The following is a 21,995-nucleotide window of genomic DNA, read 5'->3' as shown; positions in this document are numbered from 1 at the left end:
TTTCATCCTTCAATAGGTGCGCCGGAGAGACCGGGCCTGGGCATTTGCCATTTTTATTGGTCTATAAAAATGTCAATCAATTATAATATCAGCCCATCCTTAATCTTCTCCAATGGGAGTCCAAAAACGAGCTACACTTCATCTCTGATTGGCTTAATCTCGTATCAATCAATATGGGCTGTCGCCTACTTGTCCTCCAATAATAGAGCAAATTCAGATACCTTTCCTTGTGCGAGTGGATGAGTCCTCTGTCACTCAGTTTTAACACCCGCCTCCTATCCCTTTAATAGGCCAGTCAGGTAAGCCGGCTCCTTCCTTATCGGGATTGGCTGCATGTCGTTGTCACTCAGAGCGCTCCGCTTGTGTGACTGGCCTTCGAGCCTCGCGGGGGGCGGGGATATCGGCGGAGTCCCCGCCCCCCGATCCCACCGTGCTTTGCGGGGGTGTGTGGAGAGCTCGGCCTGGTTCCCGCGTTGAGCCCTCGCCGCCGCCGCCTCCTCAGCGTCTCTCGCCGGCCTCAGCCGCCGCCATGTCGGACTATAGCCCGGCCGGGCCCCCGCCCTCCGGAGGGCCCCCCGGTGGGGGAGCCGGCGGAGCCGGAGCTGGGGGGCCGCCCCCGGGAGGAGCGGGCGCGGGGGGGCCCGGCCCGGGCGGAGCGGGGGGGCCGCCCGGGGGGATCCGCAAGGACGCCTTCGCCGACGCCGTGCAGCGGGCCCGACAGGTGAGGGGGCGGCGGGGCCGGGCCGGGAGCCGGGGGGGCCCGGGCCTGAGGCGCGATGGGGCGGGAGAGGGGCCGGAGCCGTGAGGGTTAGAGGGGATGGGCGGAGGAAGGTGAAGGGGGGGGGAAATGGGGGGCTGGGCTGGGGGCCGAGGAAAGGGTGTGAGCCGCGAGGGCTGCGAGCGGGGGGGGGGTAGAATTAGGGGGCGGAACAGGTCCGGGAGCAGAGGGAGGGGGTGAGAGGGGTTTGGGTTATGGGGGGAGGGGGGTAAGATGGGAGGGAGGGGGTCGGAGGGAAGGGCTCTGGGGGTCGGGGAGCAGAGGGTGAGAAGGGTATGGAGGGTGGGGGGATAAGATGGGAGGGTGGGGGGATGAGGGAAGGGGTCTGGGAGCAGAGAGAAGGGGGGTGCGAAGGGTATGGAGGGTCGGGGGAAGGGGTCTGGCAGCAGGGGGGAGGGTGAAGAAACGTTATGGGTTATGGGGGTTAGGGTGGGAGCGGAGGAGGGGGTATGTGTTAGGGAAGCAGGGGGGTGGAGGAAAGGGGTGTGGGTTGTGGGAGTGTGGGGATTAGATGGGAGGGAAGGGGTCTGGGGCCAGAGGAGAGGGGGCCTGGAGTGTGGGGGATGGATATGGGCTGTGGGAGGAGGGGGCCTTAGGGGTGAGAGGGAGGCTGGGAGGGTTGGTACCAGGGCTGGGGGGAATGGGGTGGAGAGAGGTATGTAGGGAGGAGGGGAATTGGGGACTGGGGGAGGAGTCTGAGGTAAGTGTTGGGAACGGGCTGGGGTCTTAGGCATGGAAGGGGAGGTGAAGGGTTGGCGGGAACTGGGGGAGGTGATAGGCTGAGTGAAGAGGGGCAGGAAGGTGAGGGGATCCCCCAAGGTGGCCTACTGTTCCCCCAGGGGGGTAGGATACTCACTTCTATCACCAGCTCGGGGAGGGAAAGGTCAGAGTTATTCATCTGCATTGAGCTTCAGGATTTCATGGTCCATACTGAGGTTATTCTTAGCCTGGGTCTCACTTCTTGCTTCATGCATGTGGAAGAGAGGGATGGCCCAGGTTCCTGGGTCTCTTCCTTCACATGTGGCCAGCAGAGAGCTCAGCTCAGCCCTCCCCTATTTCTGCCTGCAGCACCCACTGGGGCCTCATCCCTAGTCCCACCTTAAATAGGAACTTGTTTGGGATGGCCCTCCTTAATTCTGGAGTTCCTTCCGTTCTTGTTGCAACATGACCGTCCCAAAAGGAGAAGGTTAGCAGTGTTAAACCACCAACCACCTAAGGACAAGGTTATCTAACCTAATGGGCAGTAGGGCTTGATGTCCTCACACATCCCAACTTCTGCAGGTGTCCCTTGTTTTTCTGACTTTGCAAGGCTAACAGAATGCTATAAAACCCCAGAGCCATGGGCCGCTAACCCAACTGCTCAAACAAGCTTGTCTCACGCACACAGGCTACAAAAAAATAGCCACCCAACATTTGGGAGACAGGGTGACACTTCCCACTGAAATTGTGGAGCCGATTAACATCTTTATCGGTAAGCAAGCCACTGCAACTCATGGCTTCATTTCCTCAGACTACAGAGGAAGCAGCGTAAATGCTGACAAGTCAGTCACAATTCAGATGAACGATTGCATTGGCAGAAGGAATTTCTCTACGTTGAAAATGTCTGTATCCTGCTATGACTCGCGGGCACTGGTGGTTGGACATAGCGCTGAAATGTGGGCTCTGCTACCATGCAGGGCAATCCTGCAGTAGTCTTGCCACTGCAAGGAAGTACTGAGATGCTGGTGATCTGGCAATATGTCTTATGCTAATTTTCTTCCCAACTTTTAGGTGTATTTTTCTGCAGTGCTAAAATCTTGGCATATTAATGCATCTGTGTGTCAGATGGATGCTTCTGTATAAAACTGACAACTTAAGTTTGGGAAATGTATTTCTGTATTTTTAATGTCTTGGATGCTTTGTGGCTGGCTCTTGAAATTTGACTTTTAAAATGAGAATATTAATTGTTTGTTTTTAGGGGATCAAGGGGCAAAGCTCACTTCGTTCAAAAGTGAAGGATCCCAAAAGTGAAACAAATGTGCAACCTTAAATCAGGAATAAGTTTGTTTTTTAATAAAATGAAGAGGTGGGTGGGATGGTTTAGTAGACTAATAATGGGGTGTACAAAGCTTTTCACTTCTGTGTCACTGATTGAAGTCCAGTCCAGTTTGATAGCTACCAAAAGTGCTTACCATCAAATGGTGTGGCTGGGCTGGGGAGTTTCAGAACAGGTGTGCACTTAACTTTTGTCAATAATAATGTCAGTTTAGCATATGATTTATAACGACACTTTTATACTGACAAAAGCCCTAGCGTAGACCCAGTTATGCCAGCAAAGAGATACTTTTCCAGAATAGCTTCTTTCCTTTGGAGAACTGTGTAAACTGTCCCGGTACAAACACTCTTAATCTGCATCACCACTAGAAGAGTTTGCAAAGAGAGCCCTGCGTGGGACTATTTTTTTAAAAAATCCTGCTCCTATCCTGCCCTGCAATACCCACTCCCACCCACTCCTGCATTATTTCTTGCATTTTTATCCCACTCCCACCTGAAAAAAAACCCTTAGATCCCACAAGAGAAACAGATTCCCTCCATGCTACTAAAAACAAAAAAAGTAAAAAAAATCCCATCAGTTTCTTTCTCTCTGAAAAACCGGAATTCAGACCATTTTTGCCATTAAAAGAATAAAACAAATCTTTAAGCATTTAGAGTTTTCCGGCAAATTACCGCAGTCTGGGGGGTGGGTTTTTTTGCCCATCCAATTGCATCTGCACAAAGTAAATTTTACCAGTTCCTGGTATTATGGCAACAGGTCCTGCGGGACCTGCAGGATTCCAGTCCCGCTGCAGGGCTCTGTTTGCCAGGTTCGGTATCTTGTAGCTATCCCAGCAAACCTTTTCTGGTAGTGATTAGGCTTCAGTTGGCTTCTCAGTGAACAAGTGTCCACAACACACATCACCAGAGTTCAATGGGCTTCCTCACCAAAGGGGCGAAGTATTGAGTGGGCCATGGAAACTGAGCTGTCCTCTGCCCCAAGGAAGTGTCCCTCCAGGTCACTTGAGAATTGCGGTTCTTCCGGGCAGGGAGAGCCTTTTGTGAATTGTACAGCAGCAAGCTTGCTGTCAGCACTTAATGATAATCACTAGTAGTAGTGGATGACACGCATTGCTCGGGGCATTGTAGGGAATCTTGCCTTGCTGTTGGACTACTGTGGCTGTACTCGATTTGGCTAGGTAGAGAACTTTGATCTTCAGTGCTGTCAATCTTATGAACACTATAAAAATGACTTATCTGCCAATACCCAAGCACAGGATTTTCTCTGTCCTGCAACAGCTGAGCACATCACCATGTCCTCTACTGTCTTCAGGTGCCTGTGGTGGTGTCAGCTCCTGTTGAGCAGAATCCTAAACTTGAGTTGCAGCAGGTAAATAAACAAGGGAGCTACTTCTAAGAATCAGTTGAAAACGGATGTTAATGCAGTGTTAAGGTTGTGAATTTAAATGGGAAATACAAAATATCATCTGGTCGTCTTAATTCTATCCTATTGGATCTTAATGGTATACATTAATCTAACCAGTAATCGAAATGATGCATATTTGTTGGTACCAATTATTAGTGAATATACTCGTTACACATTTGTCTTGTGTGCACAAATTCAGATTCTCATAAAAACACTAACTATTGCAATACTTGACTTCTTAATTAAAATTTGCAACCTTCATGTTGTATTAATTTTTTTGCATTTAATTTCCTAAGTTTAATGAAAGAGGGAAATCTGTCTGAGTTGTGTACACTCATGTTAATGCAAAAGTAATGCATGCGCACACCTAAGAGACACGAGTGTGTACTGATGCTTCCAGAGAGTTAGTTGGAGTGGGAGAAATTTGAACTGAGCGTGAGCTAACAGTTCTACATACAAGAAACGCTGTTGTGACCCTGCATCCTACCTGAGAGGTAGGAATGGGACAACATCTGTCTCAATTGGAGTTCAAAAGTGGACCCTTAGCTAGTGAAATTTGCTGCTGCACATTCTATTTCCACGCTCTAACTCCAAATAATTTGAATGTGGTATAGTGCTCTTGACTGAGAGTTCTGTCTGGTAGGTATAAAGACTGAAGGTACTGCCACTTTTGAGTTACATCAGTGAACAGAAACGTAGGAAGGGACATTTATAACGTGGTGTTAAATAAGGGGTTTTTTTGCATAAAAGTCGCATTTTGGTTGAAATAAAGTACAAATCTTTCAGCCCCAGAAAATGTTTTTCAGGAAGTTTAAGCACATGAGCTATTCGAATTTAGTAGCTGCAATTTTTCAGCTTTAATAGTGTTTGCTACATGCAAATACAATAACAAATGTCATTAACTCTCTATATAGTCCTAGGTTAGAGCATATTTTTTTAGTGCTGTAATAACATTCTAGCCCTCGCTTAGCTTAAGCGTGGTTGTTTAATGTAGTCATCTGAACTGTGTAGTCTAGCCTAGGACTTTTTAAATGGCATTGCCGTTATTGTGTGGTATATTTAATGGACTGAAGGTCCTAGGGCTTGAGAATTTTGTTTTTGCTAATCCAGTTGCTTTTACTTTCCCCATTGTTGCTAATTTCTGGAAGGATTTTCCCTTTGGTAGTAACTGTACAATGCCAACTGCTTTCTTTTCAGATAGCGGCTAAAATTGGGGGTGATGCAGCTACCACGGTGAACAACAACACTCCAGACTTTGGGTTTGGGGGTCAGAAGAGGCAACTGGAAGATGGAGGTACTGCAGGGTGTTCGTTGTCTATATTTGAACAGCACCATTACGTGATGAGTGCTGGGCCTTGGTGATACTTAGCACTTACATAGTGCTGTAGATCTTGGGGGGAGGCTTTTCAGTGTATCCCTATTGTACAGATAGCACAGATGAGAAGTGACTTGCGCAAGCTCTCACACAGAGCCACTGGCTGAGCTGGGAGTAACCCTCAATGTCTCTCTGCACTCTTAGTCCAGTACCCGCTCTACTCGAATCCATGGCCATCTCCGATTCCCACATCCGTAGAAGTGCCAGGGCCCTTCAGCATGGGTGAAAGATTCCTGGGTGTTGTCTAAGCACAGGATGGAATGTACTACATAAATGCTAGTTGTTGTCAGAGGTGCTTGGATTTAGAATATTACTTTTTATTTTGATAAGTTTCCATTGTTTAAATGTTCTGACGGTTTCCTTAATGAGGATGTACCTAGCTCACATCTAGCCCATCATACTTCAGGAGTTGGTCTCCTATGTCACATGTCAGCATGTGGAGACGGGAGGCCACCTGTAAGTACTGGGAAGAGGTTGGCTTGCATCTAATCTACTCCCTTCTCTTTCAAACAGACCAGCCAGAGAGCAAGAAACTGGCTGCTCAAGGTGACTGTAAGTACAACTTACGTTAAAAGGGATGGGAAAATAACTTTATAGCTGGTGCCTGAGGAGGTGCAGTTAACGACCTATAAAACCCTCTGATAGCTGGTGCTCACCTGGAGTGGGTGTTTCACATTGAGGCTGAGGAAAATAAGAGTGGATTGGGTGAAAGGAAGGGGAAGATTTGGGCTAGAAATATGTAGGAACCTGTTTTTAACCTGCTGGGATTTTTATCTTCCATAGTCTGCCTGGATAGTGACTGATTTGTTGTTGGCTTTGTGGTATTGGTCTGTATTCTGGTATGTGAATTCATAACCCAAAACCTCTCATGGTTTTTCTTTTCAGCAATGTCAGCTCAACTTGGACCGATCCATCCTCCTCCCAGGTAAACTCTACCTTCATCCTTCTCCCCCACCCCAAAGTCACAAGGCTTGTGAATTTGAACTGTACATTCAGAACCAGATTAGCGACACATCTCTTGTACTTCAGACATCTGCAGGAGGGGCAACCTTGTGATGCCCCAAAACTTAACCAGCTGCTTTGCTCAGATGTGAGGCTTACACTTCGAGTCGTGTGACATGCCATTGGGGAGACTGGTCACTCCTGGCATGAGTGGGCCGTGTTGGTAGTGAGGGACGTGCTTCTTGGCCACTAGCGCGGTATTTCTAGCTCTTGTGCAGCCTTTGCTTTAGGTTTCGTAGCTTTGGCTTCTGTAAAACCAGAGCACTGTGTGCAAATGTTGAACAAATGGACTCCAGGACACGTAACTAGTTTGCCATGCGTAACCCTGACACTCATGCATCCCCTAGACTGGTGTCAGTAGCTCAGTCACCTTCCAATCGGTCTGTCCTCCCAGGAGAAGGGAAGTCCTTTTTTCTTTTGAAGCAGCAAAGAATCCTGTGGCACCTTATAGACTAACAGATGTTTTTGCAGCATGAGCTTTCGTGGGTGAATACCCACTTCTTCAGATCACGAAAGCTCATGCTGCAAAAACATCTGTTAGTCTATAAGGTGCCACAGGATTCTTTGCTGCTTCTACAGAACCAGACTAACACGGCTACCCCTCTGATACTTTTTTCTTTTGTTTCTGATCGATGCAGGTGACTATCGGTTCCTTTTTTGTTACCCTCCCACTCCTCACTTTAAGCCGCTGACCGTTTCCCTTTGCAGGTCTACAGTGACTGAAGAGTACAGAGTACCTGATGGCATGGTGGGACTCAGTGAGTATTAGACAGGGAGGGAGCAGCCTGCCGTTGCTTTAGTGAAAGGCTTTCACTGTTACTTTTACTCACAAATACCGTCCTGGCTTCTCAGTGCCAGTTGCTGAGCTTTTTGCAGAAAAGCTCAGTTGTTCTTGGCTCTCTGCTCTGATCCCCATCACTGTGTTGGGTGACAGCTATCCGAGATCTCTGACTAGCATTTGAGTCTTATCCTGACACTCTGGCAACTCTGGTGTGGCACTTGTGCCAGCCAGGAGAGATGCAGGGTGGAGCATTTTGTTTTATTGAATGCACAGGCTCGGACTCCCTGCTTTAAATGGTAGGGATTAGATACCAAGGGCAACTTCCTAACTGGGTGTTGTCACTGTCGTTGTTGGCACTTCCATTGTGCACTGAGATTGTAGTCTGGGCAGTGGCATGGATTCACAGGAGTGTTGTGATGGGCTCTGTGTTGCTCTCCCGGGGAAGAGGAGACGTTCAGTCTTGACTGGCTGATCTGAGAAGCAGTGACTGGCTCTGAAGGGAGTCCAAACTAGACCTTTGCCAGAAGGAATGGTGGCTGTAACACTGGCTTCCGCGTGATGCTAAGCAGGAGAAAACTGGGCTCCATTGCATACAAGATCTGAGCCCAGGAAACAGTTGGTTTACAAGATGCGGTTTCAATTGGCTTGGCTTTCTGAGCTTTTTGAGGCTAGTGGAGGAGTTGGCTGAGTTTGGGTGTACCAAACTCGCCTTCAGAGGCTACTGATTCCTTTAGGCTGCCCAGGCCCTGAGAGTCTTGTTTAACTAGATTTAATATTTGAATCGGTTGCTCGTCTTCCCCCTTCTGATGCCCATAGACTCGCACGGGACACTGGGCTCGAGCCCTGCATTCTGTGCACTGCTGCTTCAGTTTCCCCTTCTCTAGAAAGGAGATAATGAAACTCACTCGCCTTCGTAGAGTGCTTTGAGATTCATGGTTGAAAAGTGCCATACGTTAGTAGCTGTGAGAGCGAAGATCATCCTAGAACCTGCAGTGTGGGGGGGCCCCTCCCACTACATTGTATCTGAACATTATTTTTACCATTTCTCCAGTAGAATGTAAGGCTTCTATCTTCTGCATGGAGATAGATGGATATTGGATTGTTTTCTTTTTAAAGTGGTTACAGATTAATAGACCATAACTGAATCACGTGAAGCAGTTTGCTTTGAGGTCTGTCTGCTAGTGACATTTCCTTTCTCTGTAGCAAGCCAGTGTTGCTTAGCAGTTCTTCTCCTTTCCTTTCTTTTTCCAGTTATAGGCAGAGGAGGTGAACAGATCAACAAAATCCAGCAGGACTCGGGCTGCAAAGTACAGATATCGCCAGGTATGGACTGGTGCTTCTTGGGAATCCTTCATGGTGCAAGAACTCTGCAGAGCGCTCCTCAATGCCCAGCTAGGCTTGTCTTCCTGGGCCCCTTCATTTGAGGTGTAAATTTATACCAGTGAACATCATTACCCCTGTGAGCAATGGATGTGGTAGAGTCTGTCATCTGATGTCTCTAGTATGTTGTTGGCCTCTGTGGCAATTCCTGGGTGGAGTTCTGTACAGCCCACATTATGCAGGTTAGACTAAATGATCATCATGGTAAATCTCTGAATCAAAGAATGCCCATGGCACCAGGTGTTCCCCAGAAATGTTCTAATGTGTTCCCGGGAGCGTATGTGGTTTAATAGTGCGTTAGACAGCCCTGGCCATGTCTTCCCTGGGATGCAGTGAGTTCGCTCATCTATACAATATTGCCTCGCTACTGTAGTGATGTCCTAGAAATACCAGGGGTCATTGATATAAAGTGGCAGAGGCCGTTAGCCCCAGCAAGTATAACAGAATTTTGAGCCACATGGCACAGTGTGCATCTGCTTAGCGAACTCAGCCACCACAGAGCATTCCCCCTTCAGATCTCTGCCCAGTTATTCCAGCTCCTTCACTGTGCCATGGGCACATTGTTTTCTGAAACCTGTTGCCCAGGCAGAGCTCTGACTTGGTTTGTAGGGAGAGAAAGCATAAGCACATCTGTAGAGGTGCCTGTGGGAACCTCCAGGCGAAATGCCCTTGGAGCATGTCATTTAACGTTGTCTCCTCCTACAGACAGTGGTGGATTACCAGAGCGGAGCGTCTCTCTGACTGGATCCCCAGAATCTGTCCAGTGAGTACACCCCTCTTTTCAACTCTGGGCCCTGGTGCAGATGGGAATCGGCTGTCTGTCAGGCAGGGACTTGTTGCTGAACTTTAAGCGCAGATCTTCAGAACTTGCTTTGTGTTTGCTGCCTCTCCTCCCTCACTGACAAACCACTGCCAGTGGTTCTCTGTCACCTGCCATCTGCCGCGCTGTCCTGGAGGTTCTGCTGCTGTTTGGTGCTTTTCTTCTTGGGAACGTCCCCTGTCTTCAGGGGGGACAAGGGGCCTATAAAGTTAGTGGGAAGAGACCCTGAAGAAAATTCATAACCCTTCCCCTCTGCTTTCCAAATAGTGAAATTCTGGGTGGGAGGTTTGCAAGCAGGTGCCCCGTCCTTAGAAGGGACTGGTAGCCTCTTGCCTTGAGCTGGGCAGTTGACAGTTTGGCCATAGGATGTAAAACCAAAATGCCCAGCATTAAATAGGAATCTCCTGACCCTACTGCTCAGGGCTCTTGGTGACAGAACAGCAGTGTCTGCTTTGGTTTATAATCGTGGAGTTAGGGTGTAGCACAGGTCAGCCCAGGGCAGCATGGCAACTGGGCCTGCCTTCTTGGCAAGGCATTGCTGTCCTTGACTGAACAAACCCCCTCTGGAATACGCAGGGCCAGACGGAAACCTGCCCAGTGTGTGGTATCTGGGCTGTCCTCAAGGCTTGAGACTTGGCATGGTGGGATGGGAGCTCACGGAGAGCGAGGCATCCCGGAAGGGAGCTGGATGGGCCGCTGCAGTGCCGGGGCCTGTCCTGTGTATTGCATTGTTAGTGCGAGGTGTACGAGGCTGAGTGCGCTTGCCCCCTGCTCACCACCACTGCTGAGTGTTTTCTTTCCCCTCACAGGAAGGCGAAAATGATGCTGGATGATATCGTGTCGCGGGGTCGTGGGGGGCCGCCTGGCCAGTTTCACGACAACGCCAACGGGCAGAACGGCACAGTGCAGGAAATCATGATCCCGGCCGGGAAGGCAGGGCTGGTGATCGGCAAAGGGGGAGAGACCATTAAACAGTTACAGGTAAGGGCTGGGAGCCACCCAGGCTGTGGGGCAGGTGGACAGAGAACTCCCTGTGGTTAGAGCAGGGGGCAGTGCACCAGAGCTGCCTCTTTTCCCCTCACTTAGCAATTTCCTCCTCCTCCTCCCTGTCTCGTTAGCTCTGCCTGCATTGCAGCTCAGCCCCCTCTAGCATGGTACCTTTGTAGCCTCTTAATCCTGAGCATTGAAAGGCTTGTGCTCTAGGGCCACTGATTCCTTCCGAAATTCTGGTCACTCACTAATGCGGTGTGTCCAGCTGGGCCTTGTTAGCTCAGGTGGGGTCCCTGGTCCTTCGCCTCAGGCCCTGTCTGCAAGAGGGGTTATGTTGGTGGTGGTCCACCAATATAAGCTGGGCTTGGCACCCATCTAACTTACCCTGGTAAGTCGCTCTTGCAAGTCCCAGTTTGCACTGGAGCACCCCTGTGCAGACTTCCCTAGGCTGGCTAAGCCCCAAGGCAGCTTTTCTTAGCTGCCTCCCTGGCATCTCTGGAAAAGTGCAGCAGGAACAGAGGGACACTGAGTCACACGTGCATCAGCCAGGGCACAGGGAATCCTGCCTAAGTCAGCACGTGTTCAGAAAGCTTCACCACTGGAAGGGCTGAGAGTGTAACTCAGTGGAAGCCTAAAACCCTGGAGATCCCAAAATCTACAGGTAGGGGCTTGTGCCCTTGGCAGTGATGGTTCCAGGGCTGCTCTCCACTGCCAAGTGCCGTATCTGTAATGGAACCAGGGTTCATGACACAAGCTGAATTCTGGGGTGAGTCTCTCTTGAGACCAGGGTGAAGCTCCTGGAGTTGGGTAGTGGGGAAGTCTGGTCCCTTCTCCTTCCCCTGTCAGAGCTCAGGTCACCATAGGCTGTGGCAAGTGCACAGCATGCTGGAGAGTTCCAGCTATCGACTTGCCCAACCCCTGGCTGATTTCTTCCAATCTCCACCCCAATGCAGGAGCGAGCTGGAGTGAAAATGATTTTAATTCAAGACGGTTCCCAAAACACCAATGTAGACAAGCCCCTTCGGATAATTGGAGACCCCTACAAAGTCCAGGTAGGTCTGGCTGGCTCGCCCTAGTTGGGAGTGTTTGTGTATGTAACCATGTGTGTGGAGAGCAAGGCCAGGAGGTTGACTGACTGCACTGTGGCTCTATTTCCCCGTGGGGAGGGCTTGTTGTGGATGGTATAAGGTGGTTCCCGTTACATGGTCCCTTTATTGCAGTGGCTCTCAACCTTTCAGACAATTGTACCCCTTTCAGGAGGCTGATTTGTCTTGCGTACCCCAAGTTTCACCTCACTTAACCACTTGCTTACAAAATCACTTTTGTATTTTTAAGTCTCATTGCCCGCTATTACTGAACAAGTGGTTACTTTCTCACTTTACTGTATAATTATAAAATAAATCCATTGGAATATAAATATTATACTTGCATTTAAGTGTATAGTCTATAGAGCAGTAGGAACAAGTCCTTGTCTGTATGAAATTTTAGTTTGTTCTGACTTGGCTAGTGCTTTTTCTGTAGCTTGTTGTAAAACAGGCAGATCTCTAGATGAGTTGATGTATCCCCTGGAGCACTGTGTGTACCCCTGGTTGAGAACCACTGCTTTAGTGGTCAGTGGTTACTGGCCTTGGGGCCATTCTGAAATATCTACTTTGGCTCAAACCTTATAAAAGTCCTAGTGAGTCTCTTTGATCTCTCCAGAACGATTTACACATTCAGAATTGCTTCACGCACACATCTCCCCCAGTGAAACCACTCTGGGTCCCACAGCACAGCCTTGTTTAGGACAGGAAGTGAATACTGAATAGTGTCTGCTTGAGGAAGGATGGGCTTGAGGTTAAAGCACCAGGGTAGGAGTCTGGAGACTTGGCTTGTAGTCCCAGCTATGCCTCTCCACTTGCTGTGACACGGTGATGGGCATCTTGCGAGGACATGGACAAGTTGTTTCTTTTCCCTATTTCCCCAAAATTACACTTAGAGCGTGGAAATGAATTTGATGTAAACTTCTGAGCTCCTCAGATGGTGAGCACAGCACAGGTAGAAATGTGCACTGAAATGATTACATAAAGCAGCTAGGGAGTCTGCCAGTCAGGATGCCTAGGTTGTATTGCAGACACTGTATATCCTTGGGCAGTTTGACCTCTGTCTGCTTATACCTCAGTAAAAGGAGGCTGACTATACCTGCCACACAGCTGTAGTGGATGTTCTGCTACTTATAAATTACTGAGGTCCTCTGTGAACGTGCTGGGCAAGTGCAAAGCAGGCGCTCCACCACAGTGGCCTAATCGTACCTGCCTGGCTAGGTAGAAAGGACTGAGGGTGAATTTGGGAATTGCCCAGGAGACTGGGAACAGAGCTGTGCGTGCCTGAACTATGCACCATGGCTGGGGGTGTGCGTGTCACTCTTGGGTCTTCACGGGAGCAGCAGCATTGTTCCCAGCCGCTTGGTGGCAGCTATGGCTTTCTGGGACCACTGGGATCCTTTCTGTGTGGGGCCCCTGGGATTAAAGTCCCTTAACCTAGCCAATGGTCCCCATGTATTTAAAGAAGGAATTCTTGACCGGGTGCCCCAGGTCCATGCAAGCCTCAGGCCTGCAGCGTGAGGGTCACTGGTTCCCTGGGCTCATGTTGCTGTTTCTTGTTTGCAGCAAGCATGTGAGATGGTGATGGACATCCTGCGAGAACGTGACCAGGGGGGCTTTGGTGACCGAAACGAATACGGTTCCAGGATCGGCGGAGGAATAGATGTAAGACCGATGTAGCGCATTAGTTTGGGGGACAGTCTGCCTGCTGCTGGTTCTGTCAAGGGAGGATGTTACGTAGTCCGACAGTAGGGGGCAGCAGTCACCAAACAAAACCTTGGGCCTAGTGTCCTAGGAAACGACTTCCTGGGTCTTAGCCGTTTTCCCTGTTCTCCAGTTAATTTTGCTCTTGACCCTCGCTCAGGTCCCTGTGCCCAGGCATTCTGTCGGGGTGGTGATTGGCCGTAGCGGAGAGATGATTAAGAAAATACAAAATGATGCTGGAGTTCGGATACAGTTCAAGCAAGGTCAGAAGCCTAAATAGCTCTCCTCTTCCCCTTCACCAGAGAATCCCTCCAAACCCATCACCTGCATGGCTAAGCATCAAGATTCTTGTCTACCAAAAACTCAGCCTGGGTTCTTCTGCACACACGTTCCCTTGGGTGTCGATACTGTAACTCCATCATTCAGTGATCCCTTCGGAGTTCCTCATTCACATCAGCACCATACTAGACTTTTGGGGGCGGGGAGGGTATTTTTCCTGAAAACCAATAAAACGGATTGTTTTGCTTGGAAAAAATCCCTAGACTTGCCTATCCAAGCTCTCACCTGTGGGTTAAAGGGTCAGGAAGGAATTGTCTTCCCCCATACGTGAGTGCAGGTAGCCCAGTGCGTTATGCAGAGTGGGATGGGACGGTGGCCTTCTTCTGAAGCAGCAGGTATCAGCCACTTCCAGAAGTGGATAACCTGGTTTAGGGAACCAGTGGTTGACCTTGGGTGGCAAACCCTGTGCTCTGAGCAGTCGTTAACAGATTTCACTCAAGAGGTTAATTTCCCACATAGTTTAAACATACCACTTCAGCAATCTGCTTCTTCAGGCTGATTGGATGTGTCACCTGCCCTTCCACCCACTGATCCTGTGTTAATGAAATGGGCACCGTGCATGCGTAAAAGGCAGACGAAGCACATTTTAGCATGGTCCTCGCTGTCCAGATAGTCTTAATCCGGGAGGTTGGCGCCTGGTACTCGTACCTGTCCATACAGCCCTCTACCATGGTCCCTGAGTGCCACAGCTGAGGATGGGTGCAAGGGGGATACTATTTTGCAGAGATGCTACTACTTCCTTTTACACTGCTGCGACCACAATGGTAAACCTCGTCCCCTGCTAATGCCAAGTGTTCTGGGGCCTGGCGCTTGTCCAGAGCCCTTGTTTTGAGCAGTCAGGCATGGCAATGGGTACCTTGCTTTGCTGAGCTGGCTCCTGTGCTTGTTTCAGATGACGGGACAGGTCCTGAGAAGATTGCCCATATTATGGGGCCCCCAGACAGGTGCGAGCATGCTGCCCGGATTATAAACGACCTCCTGCAGAGCCTTCGGGTAGGTAACGCTGGGGTGTCCCACTCCAGCATACAGCCCTAGACGGGGCCGACTCCCCACCCAGTGTGTGTTCCTTAGCAGAAAATGCATCCTTATTAACTGGTGAATAGAGTGATTCAGGGAGACTGTCTCAAAGCAGCTTGGTAGATCAGAATGAGACCTACCATGGGACAGGTGTCCCTGCTGCTGTGGGGTTCTTACACCTTCCTCCAAAACCTTGGGGGTTGCGTCTACTGGGATCCTGGGCTAGGCTGGCCTCAGGTGAGATCCCGTCTGGCTGTCCGGACGTTCCTTTCACCAACAAAGGAGTTCTAAAGAGAGAACCTGTGCCACTGTTTCTGCTGTGTGATGTATAAGGGGGCCTGAAAAGTCAAATTTCTTCCTACTTAGTTCTAGGTTTAAAAACAAATCAGGACTGATCTTCCCTGGTTTTGGCAGACCTGTGGGAGATAGAAGCTCTGTTTATTGCAAGCTCTTAATACTGTAATTGAAAAGCTGAGTGGTGCCAATTAGGGTTCTTTTTAATCAAAATGTTCATTAGGTGTTAACAAACACTTAAGTGGTGACTCAGGGCATGTCCACACTAGGGGAGCTACAGTTTAACAGCTGAAGCATCTTAGTGTAGACCAGGGGTCAGCAACCTTTCAGCAGTGCTGCGCCAAGTCTTCATTTAGTCAGTCTAATTAAAGGTTTCACGTGCCAGTCATACATGTCAATGTTTTTAGAAGGCCTCTTTCTAGAAGTCTGTAATGTATTGTATGTAAAGTAAATAAGGTTTTTAATATGTTTAAGAAGCTTCATTTAAAATTAAAATTAAAATGCAGAGCCCTCCCGACTGGTGGCAAGGACCTGGGCAGTGCAAGTGCCACTGAAAATCAGTTTGCGTGCCGCAAGTTGCCTACCCCTGGTGTAGACGCTTCCTACAGTGACAAGGTTTCTGTTGCTGTAGGTAATCCACCTCTTGGAGAGGCAGGTCTTCTGGTGACCTAGCCGCTCCTTTGCTGAGGGTTAGGTCAGTGTAGCTACAGCACTCACAATTTAGATCGACCTAGCTAGGTTGCTAAGTGTAGACAGGGCCAAGGCATGCCCTACAGACTCTTTACTGATTAACTCTTTCAGGTGTCATTGTTTCTTCTGAAATAGTTATCCCAGTGCAACCCATAGCATGGATGCTGTTAGAATAACCTTTAGTTCTTATCAGTAGATCACAAAGGATCAGTATTATCCCCATTGTACAGATAGGGAAAGTGAGGCACAAGGAGGACTTGCCCACAGTCACTCAGCAGGGCAAAGCTGGGAAGAGAACTCAAAGCTTCTGAGCCCCTGGCCAGTGCACTCTTTCCTAGACCACACTGCGTTCCCCTTCTCTGTGCCTCATACCAGTATGGCTTGGGCCCTTTGTCAGGCTTGAGAAAGCCCTGGCTGGGATGACTTAGTTGGGGATTGGTCCTGCTTTGAGCAGGGGGTTGGACTAGATACCTCCTGAGGTCCCTTCCCACCCTGAGATTCTATGATTCTTTCCCACAAGGGAGTAGCTGTACCGGAGAACTGCCCACATGTGCCATAGGTTGCTACCCCTGTCTAAACTGACTATAAAAGTGTAAAAAGTATCAGAGAACCTTATAGCCTGTGTGTTTGGAGAGGCGGACTGAGGAAAACCTGGCCTTGCAGAGGGAGTGAGATTTCCTTGGCTTTCAGTCCATGCCCACAGCCTGCCCCCAAGTGTTCGCGCTTTGTGCTCTCTGGGGCTCGTGACCTGGCACACACCCGCTTTTCCTCCCTCAGCGGGTCGCTTTTAAAGCGCAAAGCGCCTGAACCACCAGACTGATTCCCCCCCTCCCCCGCCGGCGCGAGTGCCAAGATGTTCACCGCTGCGGTTGGCTGCCAGTGACCCTTCCCTGAAGCTGTTTCTGCTGTTGTCTTGCAGAGTGGCCCGCCGGGTCCCCCTGGCCCAGGAATGCCCCCCGGAGGCAGAGGCCGTGGCCGAGGGCAGGGTAACTGGGGGCCTCCTGGAGGAGAGATGACCTTCTCTATCCCTACTCACAAGTGTGGGCTGGTCATTGGCAGAGGTGAGTGCCCTTTGCCATCGGCTCTTCTTCAGACAGCGGTTCCCGGCGCCTCCCCCGCCACCGCTCCAGCAGAGCCAGAGCTCACCGCTCCACCCTCTCTTCCAGGCGGGGAGAACGTCAAAGCCATAAACCAGCAGACGGGGGCGTTCGTCGAGATCTCCCGGCAGCTGCCTCCCAACGGAGACCCCAACTTCAAACTGTTCATCATCCGCGGCTCCCCGCAGCAGATCGACCATGCCAAGCAGCTCATCGAGGAGAAGATCGAGGTGGGTGCGGGGAGAGCCCCCAGCTTCCACCTCCCCCCCCAGCGAGGGGGCAGCAGAGCACTGGAGGCTGACCCGGGGCATCGTGGCTCTCAGCACTTACGGATTATTTCCTCTCTCCAGGGCCCGCTCTGCCCAGTTGGACCTGGGCCTGGGCCTGGAGGGCCCCCGGGCCCTGCTGGCCCAATGGGCCCTTTCAACCCCGGACCTTTCAATCCAGGGCCACCAGGAGCTCCCCCTCAGTAAGTACTGGAACCTCCTGCCTCTTTGGGGGGCACGACATGCTGCAAAAAGGCACTTGTGGTCGGTCTTTGAGGGGGTGGAAGGAGCAATAAATCCAGGGGCGTCTGGTGGCCTGACGGGGGCTGCTCCCCTAGTGTCCAGGGAATCCCCTGTAGTGTCTAGTGCCCCAACTTTGGACCATCCTTTCAGTCTGGGAGCAAGAACAAAACAAACCCTAAGTTCTGCTGGGGAAGCTGCCAGCCAAGGGCCCCCCTCCTGGCCTGTTCTGCCTGCGAGCGCCCCGGGTGGGGAAGATGGGAGAATGGATAAGACTGCAGAGACCTGGTGCTGGATCTTGATAGAGCAGGAGCAGGGCTGCAGGGAGTTAGTCTTCCCTGGTGCAGAGTAGTCTTGGGCTCGTCCTTTGGTGGAGGTGGACGCGAAGACGTCGCCTGTAAAATAGGTGGGGTTAACCCCACCAGATCTCCAGAGCCAGCTGGCCTCTTCCCATCCTCGAGAGCTGTGCAATTGGTACTTTCTACTAGGGTGGCACCGAGGAGCCCTGTCACTACCCTGGAGCCTGCAGTGCCAGGCCGTGGACAAACCCAGACCAAAGGGAGCAGAGCAAAGCCTCCCTCCGTCAGAGGGACCAGCTAAGGCCCATGTGGCTCTTGTGGGCTGCAGCAGGGATCCGAGGACCATGCTTTGGGGAGATGAGCAGGGGGCTGCCCCAGCTGTACAGGGGCCTTTCCACCCTCCCAGTCAGCGTGTCCCAGTCAGGTTCTGCTCCTCCCTCTGCAGTGCCTCCTGTCACCCCATCTCATCAGTGTCTCCACTCTCCTCTTTCAGCCCTGGGGCTCCTCCCCCCCACCCATACCCGCCCCAAGGCTGGGGGAACACCTACCCACAGTGGCAGCCTCCGGCCCCTCATGACCCAAGTAAGTACCTCGTGAGGGTGGGGTTGGCTCCGGGGAGCAGGTGGGTGGGCAGCCCCGTTAGCCACGTGCTGGCCGGGGCAGGAGGCGGGGTCTGTTCTCATACGTGGCTCCTTTCCAGGCAAAGCAGCAGCGGCAGCAGATCCCAACGCGGCCTGGGCAGCGTACTACTCGCACTACTACCAGCAGCCACCTGGCCCTGTGCCCGGCCAGCCCCCAGCTCCCACAGCGCCCCCCGTTCAGGGCGAGCCGCCGCAGCCGCCCCCAGCCGGCCAGTCCGACTACACTAAAGCGTGGGAGGAGTATTATAAAAAACTAGGTAATGCCCTGGGGGGGGGGGGGACTAGAGCTCGGGCAGAGACAGCCCTGGGTGAAGAGCGCTCTGCTGGATGGCGGCAGTGACTCGAGGGTCTCAGCCCAGCTCCCTGTGACCAGGACTGATGCTAGTGCAAAGGCTGAGCCTTGAGGGGCCTGAGGACTGAACTCGAGGCAGGGCTGAAGCAGACTGGCCTGGCCACACGCGTGGGCGGAGGGTGGTGCTAGTGACAGGCCATTGGCTGATTTCCCCAGCACTGAGCAGTCAGACCTGTCCTGAGAGGGAAGGGCTCTGAGGTCAGGTGGAGAAGGGGGTTCAGAAGATGTAGGGCCGTGGGGCGGACCCCGCAAGGTAGCAGTGTGCCCCGCCGAATCCGTGTGAACATCCCCACTTGGCAAAGCCAGTTCGTGCTGGTCTCAAACCCACTGGGCAAAGGGGGCGGTAATACTGCCAGGCTCCTCCTCCCTCTCCAGCTGCTCACTCTCCATGCCCACCTGTCCGGGGTCCCTAACGCCTGTCTCTGCCCACAGGCCAGCAGCCCCAGCAGCCCGGGGCACCCCCACAGCAGGACTACACGAAAGCCTGGGAGGAATATTACAAGAAACAAGGTGAGTGAGGCCTGGAGCTCCTCTGGGCAGGGCTGTGTGTGAATCAGCGAGGAGAGCCCAGCTCCTGTCCGCTGACCATCGGAGACATGGGTCAGACTCACCCCCTCTTCTCTCCCCTGTCCCATTGTAGCAGCTCAAGTGGCTACTGGTGGAGGACCAGGGGCACCCCCGGGCCCTCAGCCAGACTACAGTGCAGCCTGGGCAGAGTACTACAGACAGCAGGCTGCCTACTACGGACAGACACCAGGGGCTGGGGGCCCAGTGCCGCCGCCCACGCCGCAGGGACAGCAGGTGAGTGATCGGCCATGTGCCCCGCTGCCTGCCTTCAACCCCCAGCTGTAGCTCCTCCTGCCTGGGTGAGACCCTCGGTCCCACAGGAAGTGCTTCCTGAGCGGCATCTTTGTGCTCGTGCACCGGCTCCCACATCAGTCGTCGACGGGGATTCAACCCAGGACACCTCGACCTACAAGCATGAGCTGCTACTGCTTGAGCTAAAGGACCCAGTCCATTAGCTGGAGGCAGTAGGAGACTCGTAAACCTCTTCTATGGATCCGCCGCTAGGTGGCAACACAGACCCACGCTGTTAATGTGGATTTACGTTGACCCGTAGACACCGGGGGGGTGGCCAGAGGAGATGGGAGCTCAGGGAAATGGACAGAACTGGTACAGGATTCTCCAGTTTCCACTGGGCTCTTAGCTCTGGCTCACAGGTCCATTTTTGGGGCTAGGACTTCTTCGTAGGGTTAGGGGTTGTCTTATCCATTGGGGGATGTGGGAGGGATCACTTTGTTAGCCCTGGTAGTTCGGGGAGATCGGGCTGTTGGAATACAGCGAACTCGTTCAAAGAGAACCTGGGTGCAGATTCCTACGTTTCTGACCAGCTTCTCCTCCCTAAGGTGAGCGGACGCTCGGCAGCGCTGAACTGAAAGCTGCTGTTCGCTGACCCAGGGAGCTAGATTAGCTCCCGCTCAGCCTCTAGCCTGTCCTGCTGCAGCTCTCAGGGTCTCCGGCCTAGCGCCAGGCTGACCCTGCACTGGGCCAGGCTTAGCGGTTACATTCTAGGGCCACGTTTTTCAGAAACTGAAGCCGAAAAATCAGGTTTCAGCCACATCTAGTCACCTGACTAAGTGACTTTTCCAGCAGAGTCTGGTGACTTCACTTACTTAACTGCCTAAATATGCTGAATTTCAAGCAGCCCCCTTTAGAAATGCTTCCCCAGGCCAAGACTTTCATCTGATCTTCAGGACTGACCAAAGCTGCTGCTTCCAAAACCTAGATTCTCTTCCAGACTCGACCTGCCAATTTCCCCTTTTCAAACACCCTGCTTCAGTGGTGGGATTTCCTAGTGTGCAGGGGAGTTGGGAGCCGAGGGCCAGTTTTCGCTCCACTCCCCAACTCGGCAGCGCATTGCCAGTGCCGTTGCAGCAGAGGGTGACCCTGTGTTGCTTTCGGACTCTTCCGTCCGGAGCGGTGTCTATCAGGGGTAACTGACTCCTGTCTCTCTCCCCGATCCTTGCAGGCTCAGTGAATTGAATGTGAACTTCCCACCTGTGAAACCCTTTTTGTTTTTGGAAAGAGAGATGGCCGCTGTTGGGGAAGGGAGCCGGCCCCTGGGTCTGATTGCTGGGTTTCTTAGCGGAACCTCGGCTGCTCCTCCTTCGATTCTCTTTAAAATAAAATAAAATAAAAAAATAAAAATATCTGAATCCTTCATGTTGAGCCAGCTGTAGAAGATAGCGAACTAAAACTGCTGCAAGAACTCAGCCCTCCTGAAACACACGTCGATTTCAGGGTAACATGTTTTTTCTTTTCGTTTTGTTTTTAAAAAATAAAAATAAAAAACTTTACAAGGAGAAAAAAAATCACTCTGCTTTTTAGTTAGAGTTGGAACATTCCTCGAATAAGGTGTCGGTGTTTCAGATAAAACAACCCCTTTCCCCCTCCCATTTTCCCACAATTGGGACTGGTCTGTCATGTATTTTGTCTGTTCGAGAGGAAACTGAAACAAACAAAATTGTACGCTCAGTTTTTACTTTTTACCGCTTGTTTTTAACTTCACAAATAAATGATAACAAAACCTCCCTGTGTCTGCTGGGTGGCGTCTGTCTGTCCATAGGGTTTTGAAGCGGATTGTTCTCATGATATAGCTGTTGTAAAACCTGATGAACTAAGAGCTCCTGTGGTTTTTTTATAGTTTGAGCAGGCAATTGTGCTTTGTTAAATAAAATGCTCTTTTTGTTTTGAAACCAACTCTGCTGCACTGTTTCCGAACCGAGCAACTGGCGATACGCTGCGCCCTGGGTAGTGCCTGTTCCGGGGGCTTTATGCCGCTGCCCCTCAGCAGGGTATCTGGCCTGTCGAGCTGAGGTTACCTCGTGGGGTAAGGAATTGCTTCTGCTGACCGTTCTGAGGAACCGGTGGAACTGTGCTCGGTCCATTCAACACCTGCTCTTTGAGCAGTCCCAAGGGGCTGTAGCTTCACCTCTGATGCAGTGGGCATGGACCTGCCTACGTAAGGCCTGAGCGCCTCCCCCCCATCCATGTTTGGGCAGCAGGGCAGAGCTCTGATCCCCACTGGAGGCACACACTGAGACTTGCCCAGATTCCTCAGGGGTCAGACCTTGCACCTGGCTTCCCCAGTCCTAGGCTCGTGCCGTAAGCCCTGGACCCTCCTCTGCTTATGGACAGATGAACCTCCTCCGGCTCGGACTCTGTGGCTGGTGCAGGAGGTTGTCCAGGCAGATGAGTGTGAGGGGGACCCGTTGCTTCCTCCAACTCGCTCTGGAGGGTCAGGGTAAGACAGCGAGGGCTGGAGAGCGCTGGCTATCAAAAGCAGCTTTGGAAAGGTTCTTTTCCATCCACCCGCTGGACAGTCCCTGGCTTGGGGTGATGCAGGGGG

At 51.5% G+C, this 21,995-nt stretch overlaps 1 protein-coding gene across 3 annotated transcripts; it reads left to right on the top strand.

Moving 5' to 3' along the window:
* The first annotated feature begins 380 nt into the window (after positions 1-380).
* Positions 381-21,346, top strand: LOC123353656 (KH-type splicing regulatory protein). Of its 3 annotated transcripts, XM_044994951.1 has the most exons (21): positions 383-721; positions 4,125-4,181; positions 5,415-5,511; positions 6,106-6,144; positions 6,478-6,517; positions 7,303-7,352; positions 8,627-8,698; positions 9,461-9,518; positions 10,385-10,556; positions 11,519-11,617; positions 13,214-13,312; positions 13,512-13,614; positions 14,583-14,683; positions 16,611-16,752; positions 16,858-17,018; positions 17,139-17,257; positions 18,087-18,175; positions 18,294-18,491; positions 19,019-19,096; positions 19,227-19,387; positions 20,616-21,346. In XM_044994951.1, the coding sequence occupies exons 1-21, from the start codon at positions 530-532 to the stop codon at positions 20,622-20,624; spliced, it is 2,136 nt and encodes a 711-aa protein (XP_044850886.1). In that variant the 5' UTR covers positions 383-529; the 3' UTR covers positions 20,625-21,346. The 3 variants fall into 3 exon arrangements, with proteins under 3 accessions (XP_044850884.1, XP_044850886.1, XP_044850887.1); XM_044994949.1 differs by having other exon boundaries at positions 381-721; positions 19,227-21,346; XM_044994952.1 differs by lacking the exon at positions 4,125-4,181 and having other exon boundaries at positions 19,227-21,346.
* The last annotated feature ends 649 nt before the right edge of the window (positions 21,347-21,995 follow it).

The sequence above is a fragment of the Mauremys mutica genome, chromosome 20 (assembly GCF_020497125.1).
Source record: "Mauremys mutica isolate MM-2020 ecotype Southern chromosome 20, ASM2049712v1, whole genome shotgun sequence".
NCBI lineage: Eukaryota > Metazoa > Chordata > Testudines > Geoemydidae > Mauremys > Mauremys mutica.
This window is presented reverse-complemented; position numbering and strand designations above follow the sequence as displayed.